The sequence below is a fragment of the Parasteatoda tepidariorum genome, chromosome 11 (genome assembly GCF_982258835.1).
Source record: "Parasteatoda tepidariorum strain Cologne lab strain chromosome 11, Ptep-v5.0, whole genome shotgun sequence".
Lineage (NCBI taxonomy): Eukaryota > Metazoa > Arthropoda > Arachnida > Araneae > Theridiidae > Parasteatoda > Parasteatoda tepidariorum.
In genome coordinates, this window is record NC_141765.1 from 79540000 (window position 1) to 79561621 (window position 21622).

Genomic DNA, 21622 nt, shown 5'->3' on the forward strand with positions numbered 1-21622 from the left:
AAAAATTAAGCAATTTTTTTTGAAATGTCAAAATTAAAAACGTTTGTAATAATGTTTTTTGATTAAATTTTAAAAATATTGAAAGATAAGGCTACGATACCCTATATAATATAATAAAATGAATTTCATAAATTTTTATTAACAATATTCTATATTCAGAATTTAGTGAAAAAAAGTTTAGTAATAGACACAAAAAATAAATATCATGAAAAATAAAAATTTGAAATAAAATTAAGAAGTGAGTAATAAAAAATAAAACAAATAAAAAAACATGTTTTTTTTATGTAAAACTAGATTTTGATGTAGGTCAATATAAATGATATTTACCTAATTTTATTTACAACTTCTGTCCATCTAATAAATTCAATCTAGGTAGTTTTAAATATAGGTGAAAGAAAAGATTGTTGTGAAAAGTTCCCACACAACAACAATTCTCTCAATTTATTTAAGATTAGAATCATCTTGTCTAATGACCCGATTTTTCTTTTTTTGCTTCAAACCGTTGGATTTCTTTTTGCCTATTTATTTTACTTTCCACATTTATTTTTGGAATTTGTTTAAAAAATAAACAAATAAAAAGAGAGCGATCAATATTCAGAGTATTATCACACGCCGACATATAAATGAACTTTTTATAAACTGCAATTACATGAAAGAAGTTTCATTTGGTACTTTTTTATTAACAACTATATTACATTATATTATAACCGTCGTTGAACAGTCAACCGAATTTTCAGTTTATGGCTACCAATGTTCAACTCCGTAGCCTTGTAATTTTGGACCCAATCCAGAAAGCAATGGAACTCCTGGATCAAGTATTGGGAGATATCTGCTTTCGTGGAGGAGTTTTTGATGGAACTAACACGTATTTTTGTTACATGGAGAGAAAAACCACGAAAACCTCCTATGGTTAGCCTGACGGCAAGGGAACTCTAACGCAGGATCCGTCTACCACTGTAGATAATTCATGTCAGCACTGTGGTCGGCGCGAGCCGGGTGCGGAGTTTGAATCAACCAGTCATCGCCGGGATTCGACCCCGGTTCTCGTCATTGAGAGGCGAGTGAGCCACTATGGCACTTTTATTAATAACTGTCACACCTGAAGCTGCAATTCCTACAATATTTTATTCAGTCGAGAAATAACAATTAAACAAGGAAATGTTTCTAAATTTTGACAGCACTTGAAAACAACACAGCATCATGTTTATCAAATCTTTATATTTATTTTGCCCTCCAATAATTAAGATATAGTGCACACATGCGACGCCCGGTGGCTGAGCGGTAGCGCTTCGCGCTGTCGTGCCACAGGTCCCTGGTTCGATCCTCGGGCCGGGCAGGGTTGACTCAGCCTTTCATCCCTTCAGTGGGTCGATAAATGAGTACCAAGCATGCTTGGGAACTAAACACTGGGGGTTCCGCGTTCGGCAGACCACCTGACCGGAACATCTGCTCCTGCACCCCAGAGCCCAAGGTCAAGAAAACTGAGATGGGCACAGTAGGCCTTGGCCCTCTATGGGCTGTCGCGCCACTGAGTTTAGTTTTTTAGTGCACACATGCATAAGAGAAAAAGAAAAGAAAAAAGACATCCTTAATAAATTATGATCTTCTGAATCGACCAAGTATTGCATTTAAAATTCGATTTTTTCTCAGGGACTATTTGACTGATTTAATTCAAATTTCGCATTTTGCAATATAAAGTTACATTTCTTAAAATGTGTATAGAAAAATAAACATTCCTTAAAATCTCTTGTATATCATATAAATCAAAATTTTTCCACTATTATTGAATAAAGTAATAAATAATTGCTAAAAATAATTTTTTGAATAGAATAATCTTTGAATGAAAGCATTATATAATTGTGAGCAAAAAGTTTAAAAAGTTCTAGGGATGTGGGAAAATACGTCAAGGAAAATTCTAATGATGTTTTTATCCTTAATTTTCACAAATTTAATGAACTTTGTTTGGCAGTATCTTTTGTTAGATGTAAAATACGCCACCGAATCGCAATTTGAGATATGAAATGTGCGGTAATTTAGATTCTTATTAACTTTTTCCGACTAAATTATAATACAATTCTCCAATATACAGTTTTTGATAGGTAGTCAAATAGTTGCCCATTTTAAGATTTTTGATAACTGTATTTGTTTTAAAGCAATTAACGTTAAGAGAATTTTTTAGCGTAACTCAAATAGGTTTTCATCAATTCAAACTGAAACAAAATTAGATTTTAAAACTAAAAACTTAGGTACGTGTAGTTTTGAATTAGTTACTCAAAACCACAAATTGTATCATTTTGTTGCTTTAAAAATTTTAAGAAAAATTCCTACATGTTCTAAAAAATTATTTGGCTCCTTTTCTCCTTGTCTAATAAAGTGACTCCAGCCGGTGGCGTCAACGTGCCTGACTGTGAAGCTAATGGTTGCGGGTTCGAATCCCGCTCAGGGCTTGGATTTTTCTCTGGGTGTTGTTCTCTGTTGTGTGTTTATGTGGCCCACCTTATAAACGAGTATTTGTGGCAATGTGTCGTGGGTGCCTCCGTGACTTAGGTTCACAGGTGTCCACTGAGTAACGTTAAATGAGCAACGGTTCATTAGCTGTTCTTGTTGCCAATTAAATTACTGAACCCCAAAAACCTGTCTATTTGCAGCTCATACAACGCCGTGGACAAGTCATGATAAGTAATGAATAGAAATATGATAAGTAATGAATATATTATAATAGAAAATGAGCTTTCATTTAATTTATTTATGGAAAAAAAGTGCAAGGACACGCAAATGTATCCGGCCTGAATAGTCTTGTTTTTGTTTGATAACAATAAAAAATTTTTTTAAAAAAACAACCTTATGTTATCAATACAGCCCAGAATTCATCTTTTAAAAGATTTGTGTATCTTTTAAAGTTATATGTATAAATAGCCGAAAACTGAAAGAAATATTATTTACGCTCACTGTATAAAGGCGACTAGGTAACCAAAAAGATCACAATTATCGCGCCATTGTATTTCAAAACTCAACTAAAATAGCATACCGTTGAAGTTTGATCATTATTTTGTTGCAATATAAGTATATTTTGGAGAAATTTAAAAAAATAAAAAATACTTTATTCAGAAGAAATTTGATACTTTTGGAAACTCTTAAACTTGTATCTGAAAATATCAGTCCTAGAGATTTATGCAAGAAAGTAAATGGTAATGGTAAACATGTGATAAAATATTGTTAATACTGTTTGTTTAGTTAAACGATTTAATTAAATTTAATTCATACAGAACGTAACCAAAAACTTTGCTTTTGGAAATACTTTGCCCATGTGACATCATTATTTGTTTGTTGTTTGTTTGTTTGACATTTGTTAAATTTCCTGTACTTATTTTTATCTATTTTTAAAAAAATGAAAAGATAAACAAGCATACAGTAACTTTTATTTTCCTTATTATTATTTCCTGTTTTGCCTGATAATTTTTCACTACACGGTGTGTAAAATTAATTACAATTATTTCAAAATATTTATGTTCATTAATAATAAAAGTTTCCAAAAGAACGTTTTAAAACAATAAAAAAGAAAATTTGTTTTATTTTAGTCTTTGGAAACTGAAATTAATCTAAACAACATTCTTAAAGAACGAAAGAAAATGTGGCGGCTTTTCTTTCACGTAATACAAAACCTTTCTCAAATTGTAATCGAAAATTGTTTGTTTGACATCAAAATTTTAAATTACTCTTGGTATCATTCCCTTGTTTAACTTGTGAAAATCCAAAAAATAAAATCGTTTCACTTAGTTGTATTTCATTGCGTACTGTACTGTTAATGTATTATTTTGTGTTTAGTAATTCCACTTATCCATTCGTTGCTTTTGGAAACATTAAGACAAACTTATTGTAATTTAATATTATTATTGTAATAAATATATATCGATTTCAACATTATTTTATGCCTTTAGGTCATCCTAAATTTCTTCATGCTACAACTTAACATTTTAAAAATCAGGGAGAAAAAAGTTTTACTCCGGCTAGTATCCTGAAATTTCATGACCTGGTTTAAAATTAAATGATTATTACTTCTCACAATATTTGTACAATTATTTGTATCTCCGCCTTGCGATATATTAGCCTTTTTTTCAGTCATTAATATTGAATTGAATTGTGAAATAATATTGAATTGAGCTTGCTGTTATATCGATATTTCTTAAACATCTTGCTTGCTAAAAGCCTTAATTTATTCCAACAATTCATTTCATCGATAAATATCGAATCGATATTTAGCTTTTGCGATATTATACACAACGATATTCTTCAAATACGATAAATCACGAATTTTAGCTATATTTATCGAAAGTGATCGATAAATATCAAACGCAATTGTTATTATCGCAACGATTGATATCGAATACAATAAGGCGATCATTATCGATGTTAAGAATTATTGGATACAATAATTCTTAACATGGACCACTGACTGAAATAATATTGAATTGAGCTGGCTGTTGAATTGATATTTTTTAAACATCTTGATTGTTAAAAGCCTTAATTTATTCCAACAATTCCTTTCATCGATAAATATCGAATAAGCGATAGTTAGCTTTTGCGATATTATAGACAACGATATTCAACGAGTACGATAATATCACGAATTTTAGCTATATTTATCGAAAACGATCGATAAATATCAAACACAATTGTTATTATCGCAACGATTGATATCGAATACAATAAAACGATCATTATCGACGTTAAGAATTATCGGATACGATACTATCGAAAGGGTTGACAAATTTCATTCAAGTGATAGACCCATGTAAAAATAAAGTAAATTTGTTAAATTATTAGAAAGTATCAAAGAATGACAATATTTCTAAGCGATATTAAAAATCTGATATAACAGAAAGGTAGCCCAACCGAACCCATTTTAGGTCAAGCGTAGAAATTTTATAAAATATGGTGTTGTTTTAATTGAAATATGCTTGTATTAGATTCATTAAATCAGTGAACACACCATTTAGTTGAACGCTTACCATTCACTAAATCAGTGAACAAACCATTTAGTTGAACGCTTACCATTCACTAAATCAGTGAACACACCATTTAGTTGAACGCTTACCATTCACTAAATCAGTGAACAAACCATTTAGTTGAACGCTTACCATTCACTAAATCAGTGAACACACCATTTAGTTGAACGCTTACCATTCACTAAATCAGTGAACAAACCATTTAGTTGAACGCTTGTTTTCTTTATGAATTTTTTTTTATTTATTTTTATTTCCTGATTTACAACTTTAATATATCATAAAAACATATCAAAAAATTTCATTTGTCAATAACCGTTTTAAGTTAATAAGATAATGTAGTTAAAAAATTTCTCAACAGTACCGCAGAAAGGTATTCCAATGGGCGTCCATGTACCATTGGCTGCACAAATTCGGCGGGCAGGTCCTAATAATTCGAATCCACTGTCGCAGGTGTAAGTTGCCACCGTTCCAGGGACAATGACCTCAGAGTTAAAAGCAATGCTGGAATGAGCAGGAGATCCGGGATAGCCGCAAGCACTCACTAGGTCATCAAAGAAACAAAAATCTTAGCTTTATTTTGTTGGTTAAAGAAAGAAAATAACATTGCATTCAGTATTTTAAAATCTCTTTTAATTGTCACAAAAAATCTTAGTAGATAAAGCTTTTAATGGATAATAGATTAGTAGATAATTCATTAATAGATAATTGATTAATAGATTAATTGATAATAAATTAATAGTTAATATATAAGTAGATAATAGATTAAAAGACAAAGCTTTTAATCTCTGGAAATAACAGCTTTTAATAATGGCAGAAATCGCGATTTTTTGTTTAGAAACATGTAGTTTAAGCGAAAGTAAACTCATAACTGCGATGAAACATTTTTTTTAGAAAATTAATTTAATTAACTATTTTTAGTAATTTTTAATTATCACATTAAAAATACATTTTAATGTGATAATTACATTTACAATTACATTACAATATACTTTAATGTGATAATTTCGTCGGTTAAAGAAGGAAAATAACATTGCATTCAGTATTTTAAAATCTCTTTTAATTGTCACAAAAGATCTTAGTAGATAAAGCTTTTAATGGATAATAGATTAGTAGATAATTCATTAATAGATAATTGATTAATAGATTAATTGATAATAAATTAATAGTTAATATATAAGTAGATAATAGATTAAGAGACAAAGCTTTTAATCTCTGGAAATAACAGCTTTTAATAATGGCAGAAATCGCGATTTTTTGTTTAGAAACATATAGTTTAAGCGAAAGTAAACTCATAACTGCGATGAAACATTTTTTTTAGAAAATTAATTTAATTAACTATTTTTAGTAATTTTTAATTATCACATTAAAAATACATTTTAATGTGATAATTACATTTACAATTACATTACAATATACTTTAATGTGATAATTTCGTCGGTTAAAGAAAGAAAATAACATTGCATTCAGTATTTTAAAATCTCTTTTAATTGTCACAAAAAATCTTAGTAGATAAAGCTTTTAATGGATAATAGATAAGTAGATAATTCATTAATAGATAATTGATTAATAGATTAATAGATTAATTGATAATAAATTAATAGTTAATATATAAGTAGATAATAGATTGAAAGACAAAGATTTTAATCTCTGGAAATAACAGCTTTTAATAACGGCAGAAATCGCGATTTTTTGTTTAGAAACATGGAGTTTAAGCGAAAGTAAACTCATAACTGCGATGAAACATTTTTTTTAGAAAATTAATTTAACTAACTATTTTTAGTAATTTTTAATTATCACATTAAAAATACATTTTAATGTGATAATTACATTTACAATTACATTACAATATATTTTAATGTGATAATTTCGTCGGTTAAAGAAAGAAAATAACATTGCATTCAGTATTTTAAAATCTTTCTTAATTGTCACAAAATATTTTAACAGATAAAGCTTTTAATGGATAATAGATTAGTAGATAATTGATTAATAGATAATAGTTGAAGCTTTTAATCTCTGGAAATTACAGCTTTTAATAATGGCATAAATTGCGATTTTGGGTTGGAAGAATGTAGTTTAAACGAAAGTAAACTCATAACTGCAATGAAACATTTTTTTTCAAAATTAATTTGATCAAAAATTTCAGTAATTTTTAATTATTACATTAAAAATAAATTTAAATTTTTAGAGCTTCTTAGTATATTGCAGGATATTTTTATGCCGCATTTTTCCATATTTTGGCTATGAAACAAACACCATTAAACTGAAATAGTCAGATATTTATACGTCATACAACAGTTTTATTGTAAATAAAAATCCATTCAACTAGGGTAAATCCAATTACATTTTTAGTTAGACAATCGCTTTGTAGAGGTAGACAGAAAAAAAACCTAAAATATTATTTTACGTGTGGTAAATATTGTAAAATATTGTACCAAATGCTGTTCAAAATATTGAATGCTGGGACTCACACCGTAAAAAAATTTCGGATCAAAAAATACAGAATCTGATATATCGTATTTCTTATATTTACTGTAAAGTTATTGTAACAAAATAAATATTACTGTGAAAATAATAGCATAAAATGTTACGGTGAAAATAGATTTTACGAATGATGCACCCAGGGTAATAGTATTTTTCTCCGGATCGGAATAATTTTTTACAGTTCAGGGGAATAAACCATCTTGAGAATATAATTGTTAAAATATTACTTTTATTTAAAAAACAATTTACCAATATACTGTAAAATGCTTTTAAAAATATCAAAAATATTACTAGATCAAAACTATTCTTGATCAGAAGAATCACCTTTTGAAATAGATTTCTTTCTTTAAAAATCAACAAAACTGCTTCGTTTTGTATTGCATTAGGTTTTATTTTATTTTTTATAATTTTATAGTTAGGTCATTCAAATATTATTTCTATTTATAAATAGGTAGATAAGCCTAGAAATGGATTATAATATTTTTATTTCTGCTCTGATTCAACTCAAATAACTCTTCACTAAATTAGCATAAAATTAACCAGGATTGTTTCTAATGTTTATAGCAAATGAATCTTTATAACCGTCCATGAACGGCCAACCCAATTTTTGGCTTTACAACTGCTGATGTTCAACTCCGTAATATTGTACCGAATCCAGAAGACAAGGGAACTTCTGGATCAAGTTTTGGGAGAAATTTGCCTTCGTGGAGGACTTTTTGTTGGAACTAACCCGCATTTGCGTTACATGGAGAGGAACACCAGGAAGACTTTTCACGGTTAGCCGGACGGCAAGGGGACTCTAACCCATGATCCGTGTACCACTGAGGATATTTTACGTCAGCGCTGTGGTCGGTGCGAGCTGGGTGCTGAATTCGAATCGACCCACTATCGCTGGGATCAAACCCGAGTCACTTTATTGGGAGTCGAGCGCTCTATCCCCTGGCCACCACGGCAATGAATCTTTAGAATATCTAGTTGTAGCACTTTGCCATGGGTGAAAAGTGCACAAAATGTTGAAGATCTCCTACAGTGGTGGTTTCACGCCAGAAACAAACAGAAATAAGAATTTTTTAAGCAGGCATAGATTCGCATTTTACGAATTTTTTTTTTTTTTTTTTGATTAATTATTTGCCTGCGTAATGTTTTGGATAAAAAGATCCAAAAGAGGCAAGAAGTAAACATTATTGATTATCGGAGAGGAATCAAAGAAGTGTTGAAAGGCGACTCATAAAAAAACTCATCAGGCAAACAAAGTCATTTGGCCAATTTTCATCTCATTTTCCTCACTAATGATTCAATCTCTCTCAATGGTGGTTTTGTAACTTCTTTCTTGATTTAGCGTCCCCTAATGCTTATTTTAAGATTAGTGATTATGAAACAACATTTATTGTATATTGTGGATAAATAGCATTCAGTGTTGTTTAAAAAAATTAAATAGTAGATCCAACGTTTTAAAACAATTTTTGGTAAAGTAAGAAGGCAAAAAGAGGAATACTCAATTTAAGGTGAACATTCTCTTTATAATGTATTTTTTAAAATTGAAGTGCTGGTTAAAACTGAAAACTATTCACCACTTGCGTTTAAACAAAGTTTGATGCCACTTTCATATTCATTAATCTATTTTTGTAAATTTCTTTCTCTATTTTATGGCTTATTGCATCATTCCTATAAAAACTTCGTAGGTCTTAACGCTTTCAACACACTATTCGAAACATATTATATTTCAATATATTTCAAACATTAACATATTTCAAAACATATTAGAAATAAAAAAGATTTGCTCATTAGATCTTCGCTTTGTTTGCAAAATTCAAATATTTAAATGTCTTTTTTTATAAAAAAAAAAAAAAAAACATGCTTTTCTAACTTCCCCGAAGGCAATTGAATAAATGAAATAGAAAAAAAAATTTGAAAAGTAAAAAGAAAAATAGATTAAAAGCATATTTATTAAAACACATTTCAAGTACAATCCTAAAAATTCAGTATAAAAGCTGAATATTAGAATGAGGCCTAAGCCCATAACATAATCTGAAATATATTTTAAAATTTAAAATATCTTAAAACTTTCTATCTTTCTCAGAAAATCATTTAAATTTTTTAACCAAAACAAAAAGGTATTATCCTAAATTACTTTTGTTCTAATGTTCAGATTTTAACGTAATACATGCAGATCTTGACGATTTGGAGGATTGACTTCAAATATGACTTCATTATACTTTCTGCGTTTTTCATTATATTTCGATAACTTTTGCGAATGAAAACCTTTTTCCAGCCAATGTATAATAATTCCATTTATAATATAATTGTTTAGAATTTTAATTTAAATAATGGCTGAAAAACTCTATATTCTAAGAATTTTTTTTCCACATAATTTCATTAAACTGTATAATTTTGAGTGAAAAAAAAATGAATGAAAACGATTGAGCAGTTCTTGAGAAAAAAAAATATGACAGTTTTGAAAATTTGAACATAGAATTTCTTCGGATGACTCCGAGTTTTGTCATTTATAATTCCATAATTTTAAATCATAAAAAAACTTGCATACTTTACTTTCAAACATTTTCTATTTTTAAATAGGTTAAATGAAATAAAAGAATAAAAACATTTTTGTTCAAGGTTTCAAAATCACTAGTTTATAAAAGGAAACGAAAATCATTTCATTTATAAACTTGTTTTATAATTGTGTTAGAAAAGTTTTTGAGTTGTTTAAAAAGTACCCGAGATGTAGTGAAATACGTAAAAAGGTGACAGTTATATTGTCAAACTTTAAACCTCTCTTCTGACAAAAGTATTGGGTCTATACTCTCCAGATAGCGGCAACTTCATATTATTTAATAATTAAAATCTGTCAAAAAAAGGTATGTTTATACATAGAAAGGACGTTTCTGTGTCGTATTTTGTAAATTAAATAATTATTAAGTAATAATTAGCATAATTAAGGTAAACTTTTTAAACTTGGGCATTTAGTACATGAAAATCCGATAATGTAATCAGATTAAAAGATATTCAGGATGAAAGATACATCTTTTTTGAATCATAGCAAACAAAAACAATGTTATCATAAAAAATTTTCTTACTTAGCCTTTTTAGAAATTTTAAATTGCTTTTAATATTATTTTTTATAATTCATTTTCGATAATAAGTAAATTATACGTTGAGCCTGTTTAAATTTTAGTCCGAAGTTATTATAGTTTAAAAGTTTTCTTGAAATCTAATTATGGATTGTGGAAGTAACAAATCGAATAATTTCTGAGGTATCAATGAAACAAAATTGAAACATTATGTTCTTATAGAAACGAAGATTTCTCGAGATGTTTTTTTTTTTCTCCATCAAATTTGTTTGAAATGGAAAATTAATTTCTCACATAATTTTGTATGGTTTCCGATTTCTAAAAATTAAAAAAAGAAAATTCTATTTCAATAAATACACTCATGTATATAAATTAAGGATAATTCGAACTCTGAAGTAAAAATTATCCCACGCATCTTCAAGAGCAAATGATAGGAATTTTTCGTATGCTGATTATCAGGTATTTTATGCTTTTCTATTAAGGCACAGCCGATCCAATTTTGCGTTTGCGGCTACTAATCTTCAACTCCCAGTAATTTTAAATCTAACCCAGAAAGCAAGTATTGTGAGAAATTTGGCTTCGTGGAAGACTTTTTGGTGCAGCTAAACTGCCTTTGCGTTACATGGAGGGGAAAACCACGGAAAACTCTTATGGTTAACCCGAAGGCAAGGGGTCTCTAGCTCCGTCTACCACTGAGGATATTTTACGTTAACACTGTAGTCGGCTCGATCCGGGTGCGGAATTCTTATCGAACAATCATATATATTACAACCGTCTTCGAGCAGCCGATCAAATTTTCAGTTTACGGCTGCCAATGTTCAACTCCGTATACTTGTAATTTTGAACCCAATCCAGAAGGCAAGGGAATATCTGGATTAAGCATTGGGAGTAATTTTCCTTCGTGGCGAACTTTTTAATGGAACTAGCCCACATTTGAGTTACATGGAGAGGAAAACCACTAAAACCTCCCACAGTTTGCCTGACGGCAAGAAGACTCTAACCCGTGATCCGTCTACCACTGAAGGTACTTTACGTTAGCACTGTGGTCGGTGCAAGCCGGGTGAGGAATTCGAATCAACCAACCATTGCCGGGATTCGAACCCGGTTCGCCCCATTGGGAAGCGTGAGTTTGAGATAACCATGCAAGCATTCTGTGAACCATTGATGACACAGATTGAATAAGCATTATCGGCAGCCTGGAATGTTCTCATGCTCAAATGAATGTATTCGAGTGTATCCTTGGTATAACCCAAGTGTCAATGATGCTCAGTAGACGTTACTAGACAGGCCAATTACAATGCACTGGAGATTTTCTCAAAAAATTAAATATATGAAATTTTTAACAATAACTTAGGCGTTTTAGTGCATTTTGTTTCATATCTGAATTTTATAGAGAAATATGTGTTCCATTGACAACAACTCACTGGAGACAGTAGTAAGTTGTTGTGTAGAGGCCTAGAGTAGAGAACAACATCGTCACAGTGCATGTTCTCTACGCTTTCCGACGAGTCCAGGCTTTGCTTGCATTTACCATACATCATTGAATGACACCATTTGCCATGGTTCAGGATTGCTCGTTTAAGGTGCTCCAGAACAGAACTGCATGTTACCATGGCAAGTCAAATTTATCGGGATATCATTCTGGAGTTTAGGGAAGGCATGGATGCAGAATTTGTGTTCATGGAGGACAATGCCCGTCCACTCTAAGCAAATATCATAAGCGAATGTCTGAGGCTATTACACGCATGGAATGGCCAGACTTGAATCTGATAGATCGTCGTGAAACATGCTTAGTTGCATCCCGTTAACTACCTCCTATATGTGTACCGGAACTTGGAGAGCATTTCTTGATGAAGGGAGTAATATTTCCCAAGATGGTTTGATGAGCCTCTATGGCTCAGGGGCCTCCAAATAAGGTGAACCGGGTAATTTCTCTTAATACTTGATCCAAGAATTACCTTGTCTTCTGGATTGGGTTTAAAACTACAATGCTAATAAGTTGAACATCAGTAGTCGTAAACCCAAAAATTGGATCGGCTGTTCAACGACGGTATAAAAAATAAAATAAACCGGGTGCAATACAAAACGACGCACTTGTTTAACTTGTACCTAATGGATTGGAAAATATTTGTAGTTTCACTTAAGAAAATAAGACTTTTTTTTTCTCTTTGTTTGCATTTACAGAGCGATTATCTAAGTAAAAATGAAATTAGATTTACCATCGTTGGTCGTAAATTACAATGAAGAATTATATGATTTAATTAAACTCTTTAACAGCGTTTAAATATCTTATTGTCTAACAGATTTTGTTTCATGAAAATACGATAAAAAATATCGTTCACTGTACAAAAAATGATAACATTAAAATTAAAAATAACAAAAAAAATCTTACTAAATTCAATGCATCGAAATGTTTACTTCCTCTTTTAAATACTTTATCGTATTAGTAAGTTAGTCCAAGAAAATTAAATCGCATTTTCTACCCTTTTGTGTCCTAGGAGGTTACATGAAACTAAATATAATAGCTTAGTTTCGAATTCCTTCTAATACTTTTTTCAGTAATCTTAAATGGTTAGTTGAAACAAAACACTATTTTTGATACATTTTTTACCAAGTTCAATGTCGTTGTGTTTAGTGAAGAATTGGGATTTTTAAATAAAATGCTCAACAAAAAAAAGAAGAAAAAAAAGGAAGTCAAATGAAACTTGGTCAACGCATTCAAGCGTGTCGAACGTTGTTCATTCGATGCCTTGGCGAACTTTAGACTGTCGCCAATCTTAGTTTTATTTTGTTTCCCCAGTTTCATTCAGGAAGTTGAAGATAAATTTTCCCCACGCTTAAAAAAGAGACTCATTTTAAACATACCGTTAACGAGAGAAATGTTAAATAAAACTGATTTAACTTATATTTTTAAATAAATTGTTATATTTTTTTAATTTTATTTGATACGTATTAATAAGAACTAAAATGAGAAATAAACTTAATTTAGTAAAGAATATATGCAATTTACTCTGAAAAACTATGAATAACATGACAATATCAAATAATTATTTTCCTTGTCTTTCTTAAATATACGGTTGTCCTGATTTTTTTTCTTTTTTTTTTTTTTTTTTTTTTTTACTTCAGTTTTCTGCAGAGAGTAATGCATCGTTACAGAAATTAAAAGAACTAGTGTTACATTTTTACAAAATTAATAAATAATTGTTTATCAAAGCAAATAACCAAAATGCAAATATGTTTTAATAAACATAAGCATTTTGAGACTTATACTATACTGCTGTTTATTGTAATAACTATGAAACCAAAACATATTTAAAAAGCATTTGATTAAAAAGGAAAAATGTTTAAGTTGAAATTTATAATCCGTTTGTAATTAATGATACAAATGTAAGCCTTTTATAATTAAGTTGTTCTTTAAGATGGAGACGAGTATTCTATTCTGGAATAGAATATTCGTCTTACGAATATACTAAAGACGAATATTCGCTCGCTCACGCTAAATTCTTCGGTAAATTATGATTATCGTGAAATAGAAGTCATCTGAAATTATGAGGGTTATACTTTACAGATATGAACTGATAAATGTATAAAATAAAGGATTACGTTTTATAATATTTTAGTTGCTTTGATTGGAAGTTTTTATTTATTTGCTTTGTGATTATTCTCGGTAGTTGCTCCCCGTTCAACCCGCATGCTAAAAAATGCATTCCAGAATAATAATAATAATTGCTATTTCAGGGGAAACTCAATGTTTCTGGCTGTGCATAGTGGTGGTAATTTTTTAAAAAAATTCTTTCTTTGACTTTGTCGCTGTGAATTACAAACATTTGTTCAAGAACATGCGCAGGTTAATGGATTAGCGGCAATAGTTATAGTATTTATTTAATGGTTTCCAACAACAACTTCTGGCAACATTTTCTGTAAATTATTATAATTCACGGCAAGACAATGGGACCAGACCATTTCTTTTCTTCTTCTTCTTAGATTACTATTTTTGAAAAAAATGACAAAAAAGGAGCTTTTTTAAAACCTTTGGAAGAAAATTACGTATGTTAAGCAGCCCGGAATCACGGAATAAATCAAAATCAGGGCACTAATATCAATAAATCGTAAGTTTATAATTTAGTTCTTCAACCGATTTCGTTCAAATTTCGTATTTCATCAATTAAAATTCCGCACTTCAAAATGATGTAAAAATGTGTGTACCTTACAATTCAAAAGTTTTTGGATTATTAATATATAATGTATTAAAAAATTAAATATTAATATTAAAAATTATTTTGGAGTGGAATTATCTTTGGATAATGAGTGCAAATACTTTTCGGTTAAAAAGCTATGCTGTAATATGGAAAAAGTACAAAAAGGGGATTTTGTCTATAATATTGAGACCCCATCTTCTAGATTCTAGATTGCTATTTTAAAAGTAACGAGGATGTTTAAACGGTTTAAGCGTTTCTATCAGATTTTATAACTTAAAATTACACTCATTAATTTGCATATTTAAAGTTAGGCCCTCTAACCATTAAGATTTAGACTTAATACATGAAAGTTCGATCATTAGATCAAAACTTCTCTTAATTGTAAATTATTATAAATTATTAAATACATATATTACATATTTAAAGTTAGGCTTCATTAAGATTGAGAGTTAGTACATGAAAGTTCTATCATTAGATCAAAACTTTTCTTAATTGTAAATTATTATAAATTATTAAATACATATATTACATATTTAAAGTTAGGCTTCATTAAGATTGAGACTTAGTACATGAAAGTTCTATCATTAGATCAAAACTTTTCTTAATTGTAAATTATTATAAATTATTAAATACATATATTACATATTTAAAGTTAGGCTTCATTAAGATTGAGAGTTAGTACATGAAAGTTCGATCATTAAATCAAAACTTTTTTTTAGGGAAAATTATTATAAATTTAATTAATAAATGCTACTCTTTTAATTGTTTTTGAATGAAATGATGAATTAGTAACAAGAATAGCGATCTAAATGGGTTGTTATCACACTTAATAAGTATTTTTAATAAATTCCAATGGTAAATACTTATTAGTTGACGCATTCAAAGGTTAGCTGTGGGTGGCTGACTTCCTGATTTTAGAAAACTCTCAGCGTTTACGGTAAGAGTTCAAAAGTTCAAGGTTGCAGAACACCCAAAAAGCTTAAATAATGAAAATTGACAAGATACGAACTTGCCTAAGAAAATATTAAAACTTTGACCCACTTTTATATTTGAAGATTTCAGATAATTAATGAATGAAGATATTTTTACTGAGAAAAAAGTATGGTCACAAGAATGTCGACAGTGATTCGGTGGCCAAATTGCTTTGGTAATGATTTTGGTAAAATTAACAATAATATATGGTTATATAATATGTGATAAAATTTGATAAAGGTGCTAAAATTTGAAAACCATTTATTAGGATAAATTTACTTTACAGTTTTGTGTTTTTTATTATATGCGGGATAATAAGAACTATAATTTTGGAAGCCTGAATTTCCCGTAAACCGTTACCATTTGAACGAAAATGAACGGTTTAAATACCGTAAACTTTGAATTTTATTACCAGAATTGTTTTTTTTAACCAGAAATATCATTATCATACAGAACAGTATTCTTATCAGAATTTTTATCTACGTGCATTAATCCTTAATTAAAAGACTAGATTTTGCAAATTTTGAAGCCAAACGCTTTTGATAAATTTATAAATTTTGAAATAAAATTTCTGACTTAACTGAAATTACATTTTCTGCTTTTTTTTTTTTTCACTTAAAATACTTGATGATATTATGTAACGATTTCACTAACAAATACATTCCGTTCTATTATTTTAGCTGAACGCATCTTAAGACTTTGAACTTAATGCGATTCTATTATGAGAACTAAATTGATTTTAAATTATTATCATTCTATACAATAAGTTGCAACTTTTCCAAATTTATTTATAAACTGTTTTTTTTCCTCGATCGATTCCAATTGAATCTGGTGGACATTCCTTTTATAGCATCTATAAAATAAATTGATTTATCAATCCAACAAATATTTTAACAATTCAAAATTAAACTGCGAAATTTCAAAATTCGACTTTCTGAAGTATTTTCTTCATTTTAAACAGTTATGGACATTATGGATATATAACAACTAGAATATTAATACGTATTTCAGCAAACTAATTAAATTCTAATCTAGTGCAATTTTTAAATGCATATCATCCTTTAAACGTCAAGTGAGTAAGTAACTCATTAACCGATTTGACGTATTTTGTAAGCCAAATAAGAAAATACGTTTAGAAAATAGTAATGCTGCAAGCTTAAAATTAATTGAAATTTCATATTATTTAATCATTTTTTTTTTGATAATCTAAAATTTATAAATTTTTCCTGATTTTTAAAAAATGCTGCAATATTAAAGCATTACTTTTAGATCTCACCAAATCCTACATATTAATATAATGCCGAGAAAGAAATTGCATCAAGTGTAAACTAAAATGTTTTGTTACCATCAATACTCACAAATTTTTAGGCACCGAATATTTATTCATATTGAGGCTTCTTCCCTAGTAATTATTTCACTTTTTTTAATAACCGTTGTAGAACAGCAGACCCAATTTTGAGTTTAAGAATACCAATGTTCAACTCGAAAGCCTTGCAATTTTGAACCCAATCCAGAAGACAAGGTAATTCATAGATCAAGTATTGGGAGAATTTTGCCTGCGTGGAGAACTTTTTGATGGAACTAACCAGCATTTGCGTAACAGGGAAAACTTCCCATGGATAGCATAACGCTAAGGGGACTCTAATCCATCCGTCAACCACTGAGGATATTTTACATCAGCATTGTGGTCGGTGTAAGACGGGTGCGGAATCGACCATCCATCACTGAATCGTGTTCACCTCATTGGGAAGCGAGCGCTCTTCCCCCTGATCCACCGCGACTCCCTTAAAAGTCATAACCAAAAATGCTTCATGCTGCATTGAACAAAAAAATGATTGTAAACAGTCTGATGTCCCAATGGAAAAACATGCGTATATTTTCAAGAGACAGAAGATTTTATTCTTTCAAAGTCTCGAAAAGGGATTTCTGTTATCTTTAAATACTATCTCGCTATTTTAGGGAAACTTTTGCATGCATATTATAAGCAGAAATTTTTTTTTAAAAAAAAAATGCTTTTTTTTTCAAGGTCAATTTACAAAGAGTTTAAAATAGCTTTTTGTAACATTCCTCAACCTATTTGACTTACTTTAGTTATCAACAAGATGGACAGGTGGTCAAGGTTACAAAGAATTTCCCCCTTTTATTATATATGATATTTTCATCTTGAGCCACGAAGAAAAATTTGGGTGAAATTACCGTACTGTAACGGTATAGCGGAAATTCTGGTTTCTAAATTATAGTTCTTATTAGCACACATTTAGTAAAAAATACACTTTAATACTAAACACACAAAAATACTAAAAAGTAAATACCGAAAAAGTGAATTTAGTACCGAATAAATTATTTTTATTCCATGCTCTAAAGTTTCATGATAAAATTTATGAATTTTACTACAATCACTCACAATTTACAAAACAATATTTTATTGCTAATTTTACGAAAATCATTACAAAAGCGTTTCGGTAAAAATTATCAAGCCTTTTTGTGTTCCTATCGAGCCAGAAACACGTTAAATATGGTAAAATATTTTGGCGGCATTGACCATACTTTTCTTCAGGTCAATTAGCAAGGATGAATAAGGTTTCACAAATTTTTTAGTCAGTGCCTTAAATTTGAAAAGCAAAATTGTTTTGATACCTCATTTTATGGTATGTCATTTCTCTGCAAAAGTTTAGAATTCGTATGTAGAATATTTTCACAGTGAGGTCGCATTTTTTAACTCAGTTTTGTTTTAGCCTCATTTTCTTCTCATTTGTTGAAATTTAAAAATGAAAAAAATTAATTAAAAAGTAAAATGACATCCAAGAAAAATAACGAAGCGGAATTGAAAAACGTATTTTCTGTGAAAATTATTTTAAACATGAGCGGATAAGATTTTATTCTAAAGCATTTTTCTAAAAATTTTCAAAAGATTACATACCATAATAATTCTTTAACTGATAAAATATAGGGTGGCGTAACATAATCGTAATTTTTAAAACTATTGCCAAAACATTTAATGGTTACTGCACAATAATTCTTTAAAAATTGTAACATTTAACCAAAATTTAAGAAAAAAAAAATTATTTATGTAATTTTTATTTGTGTAAGGTAATTTTTATCATGTAAAGGCAATTTTTATTTATGTAAAACTTGTTGTTATGTAAAAATTATATGAAAAAGAAAAACTTTTATGGGCAGTTCTCAAAATATGGGAACATTACACAGTCCCAAATTCTGAGAACAATTAAATTTTTTAATTTATTCATTGTAAGCCTTTTAAAAGTAAATTTATAATTCCGTCTCGTGACAGGAATTAACATAAGACATCGCAATTGTTTTCTTTAAATACCTTAAACAAATATTTTTTTTTCTAACCAAAAGGTCTAACTTTTTGACATTTATGACGTTATATTAACCAATGTAACACACACGGATGAACAATAAAGTCTAGATTCCGAATAAAAATAAGAGTTTAAAGTTAAAATGGTGCGGCTATCTTTCTATCTACCATTGAAATAATTTTTCAAACATTTAAGTATTTTCTTTAAATTTTATAAAATATTTCTGTCACAAAATGCCATATTTATACACGTGAAATATAGGATTAAGCAAATGATTTAAGGTATGTAATTTTTTTCATAAATTTATAGTTTCAGATGATCTGATGTCTAAAATTCGGTGTTATTATAGCTTTAACTTTTTATAAATAGAAAAGTATATTGCAAGAGCAGAGAACATTTAAGGCATATAGCGTAAATATCAATAGAATTCAGAATTAACTGCTATTCACGTAATTCTTACTAATTTTTGAGATATACATAAAATATTTTTGAAAGTTAAGTCTATTTTCAAAGTAGATTCCTATATAATTATTAATTATGTCAAATTTAGATCCAAAAAAAAATCTTGACGCATTTTAAAATAATGATAAAAAGTAGGAAAAGTAATCATGACAAAATGTTAAATTTAATCCATATTACTTAAACAACCCTTTATAATGTTACTTTAATCCGATTCTGTTGTATTAAAATAATTTTTTAACTTAAAATGACAGAAAATAAAAAGCAAAAAGTAAATAAGTATTAAATTATATTCTTGACATTTTTCTTAAAAAAAAGTATGCGATTTACTTAATTATGTCATGTACCTACGTTAAAACAGGATTAAATTAGTCACGTCAAAAACGATTGCCAGGTATGATGGCACGCCAATTTATCAGGTCAATAGAGTTCGACTCATAGTTTTTTTTTAGCATAATAAACCAATTAGTGGTCGCTGTCCCGTTTTAGAGACAGTTCGAAAAATGCGTCACAATTTTTTTTTAGATCTAAATTTGACACAATTATTTTTAAGTATTCTATTATTATATAAGTATTCCATTATTATTTTCAAGTCTTACTCGTAATTTTTTTTCTAAAGAGCCATTTTAGAAAAATATTTAATTATTTATTTATTTCAATTCAACTAATAGTGTAATAACTAGAAATGGAAAATTACATTCTTCTTAGAATTGCACACAATTTTCGAGTTAAAAATTTGCAAAATGTTCTAGAATTTCGCTGAGTTTTTGATTTTTTATTCGTATTCCAGCAGTAGTTACTGGCATCACTCTGCGCTTTAAAAAAAGAAAAAATATTGAAAGAAAAACTAATATTAATAAACTATTTAAAAGAGAAACCTATATTAATTATGCTTTCTTATTTGATTTATTTATTTCAGATTAAAAAAATAGACACATGATACGGAGTTTATAAAATCAGAAATTAAATGACTCACAAATAAAATATATAACAGAATATATAATACAATTATAAAATAACACCAGACCTAATAGAGCTTAAAGGTTGTTTTTTACAGAACTAACATATGATTTATAGTAAAAAATATAAGATTTTAGATATTATAGTTTTGCAAACTCTTTAAAATATCTTTCTTAGAAATTAAAAAAAAAACTTTTAGACTGGAGATACGTTAAAGCTATGATTTGCTAGAATGGGCTCACAGATTTTTTGTCGAATTTTTGAGAAGGATAGAATCGAAATTTGTAAGTAAAACTTTATTTATTATACAATTTTTTTTATGTAGTCTTGATTTTTCAGCCAAACACTCTGAAGAGTGAAATATTTTTAAAAAAAAGCAGACAAAGGTATTTTTAAGGATTTAAAATATTATGTATCAAAAAGTTCCATTTCCACCAAAATGAACTCAATTTCTGAAATAAGTGAAATATTCAGTGTACAAGTAAATTTAATATTAAAATGAGCAAATATTCAGTTAAATATTTAAAGAAAAGACAAATATCGGTATTTTTTAGGATTTAAAACATTACTTCTCAATAATTTTCCAATTACACCAAAGTAAATTTAATTTTTAAAATATTAATAAATATTTATTTTTAGGGTTTAAAATATTACTTATCAATAAATTCCAATTACAAAGTAAATTTAATTTTTAAAATATTAATAAATATTTATTTTTATTATTTATTCCTCGTGCGAGTAAATTTAATATTAACACAAGAAAATATTCAGTGAAATATTTTAAGAGAAAACAAACATCGGTAATTTTTAAGGTTTTAAATACTACTTATCAATAAACTCCAATTATAAGACTACAGTAAGTTTAATCTCTAAAATATTAATGAACATTTATTTTTATTATTGATAAAATTTAAAGAAATGAAGAAGTAAAAATAGAAATAGAAAAATAACGGAAATTTTACCTGTCGTAATAAGAAAAAAGAAGCTCCAGAGGAACTCCATGTTAGTTCCGGTTCAAGGTAATTCTGACAGGTCTTACTATTGCTGAAGTGTTTAAAGATCCACGCTGTGACGTCATTTGAACTTGAAACCGCTTCGTTGATCATCTTCTTCTCATTCTTCTCTTTTGGCGATTTATCTTTAAAATATGC

At 28.6% G+C, this 21622-nt stretch overlaps 1 protein-coding gene across 3 annotated transcripts in view; it reads right to left on the reverse strand.

The window, feature by feature from the left end:
- Positions 1 to 21597, reverse strand: part of LOC107439946 (seizure 6-like protein 2) — a 57879-nt gene extending 36282 nt beyond the window's left edge. For all 3 annotated transcript variants that reach the window (XM_016052705.4, XM_016052721.4, XM_016052713.4), the window contains exons 1-2: positions 21434 to 21597; positions 5368 to 5547 (exon numbers count right to left, since the gene is read on the reverse strand). In XM_016052705.4, coding sequence (XP_015908191.3) covers positions 5368 to 5547; positions 21434 to 21473 — 220 coding nt within the window. In that variant the 5' untranslated portion in view covers positions 21474 to 21597. The remainder of the gene's footprint in view (positions 1 to 5367; positions 5548 to 21433) is intronic.
- Between the last annotated feature and the right edge of the window lie 25 nt (positions 21598 to 21622).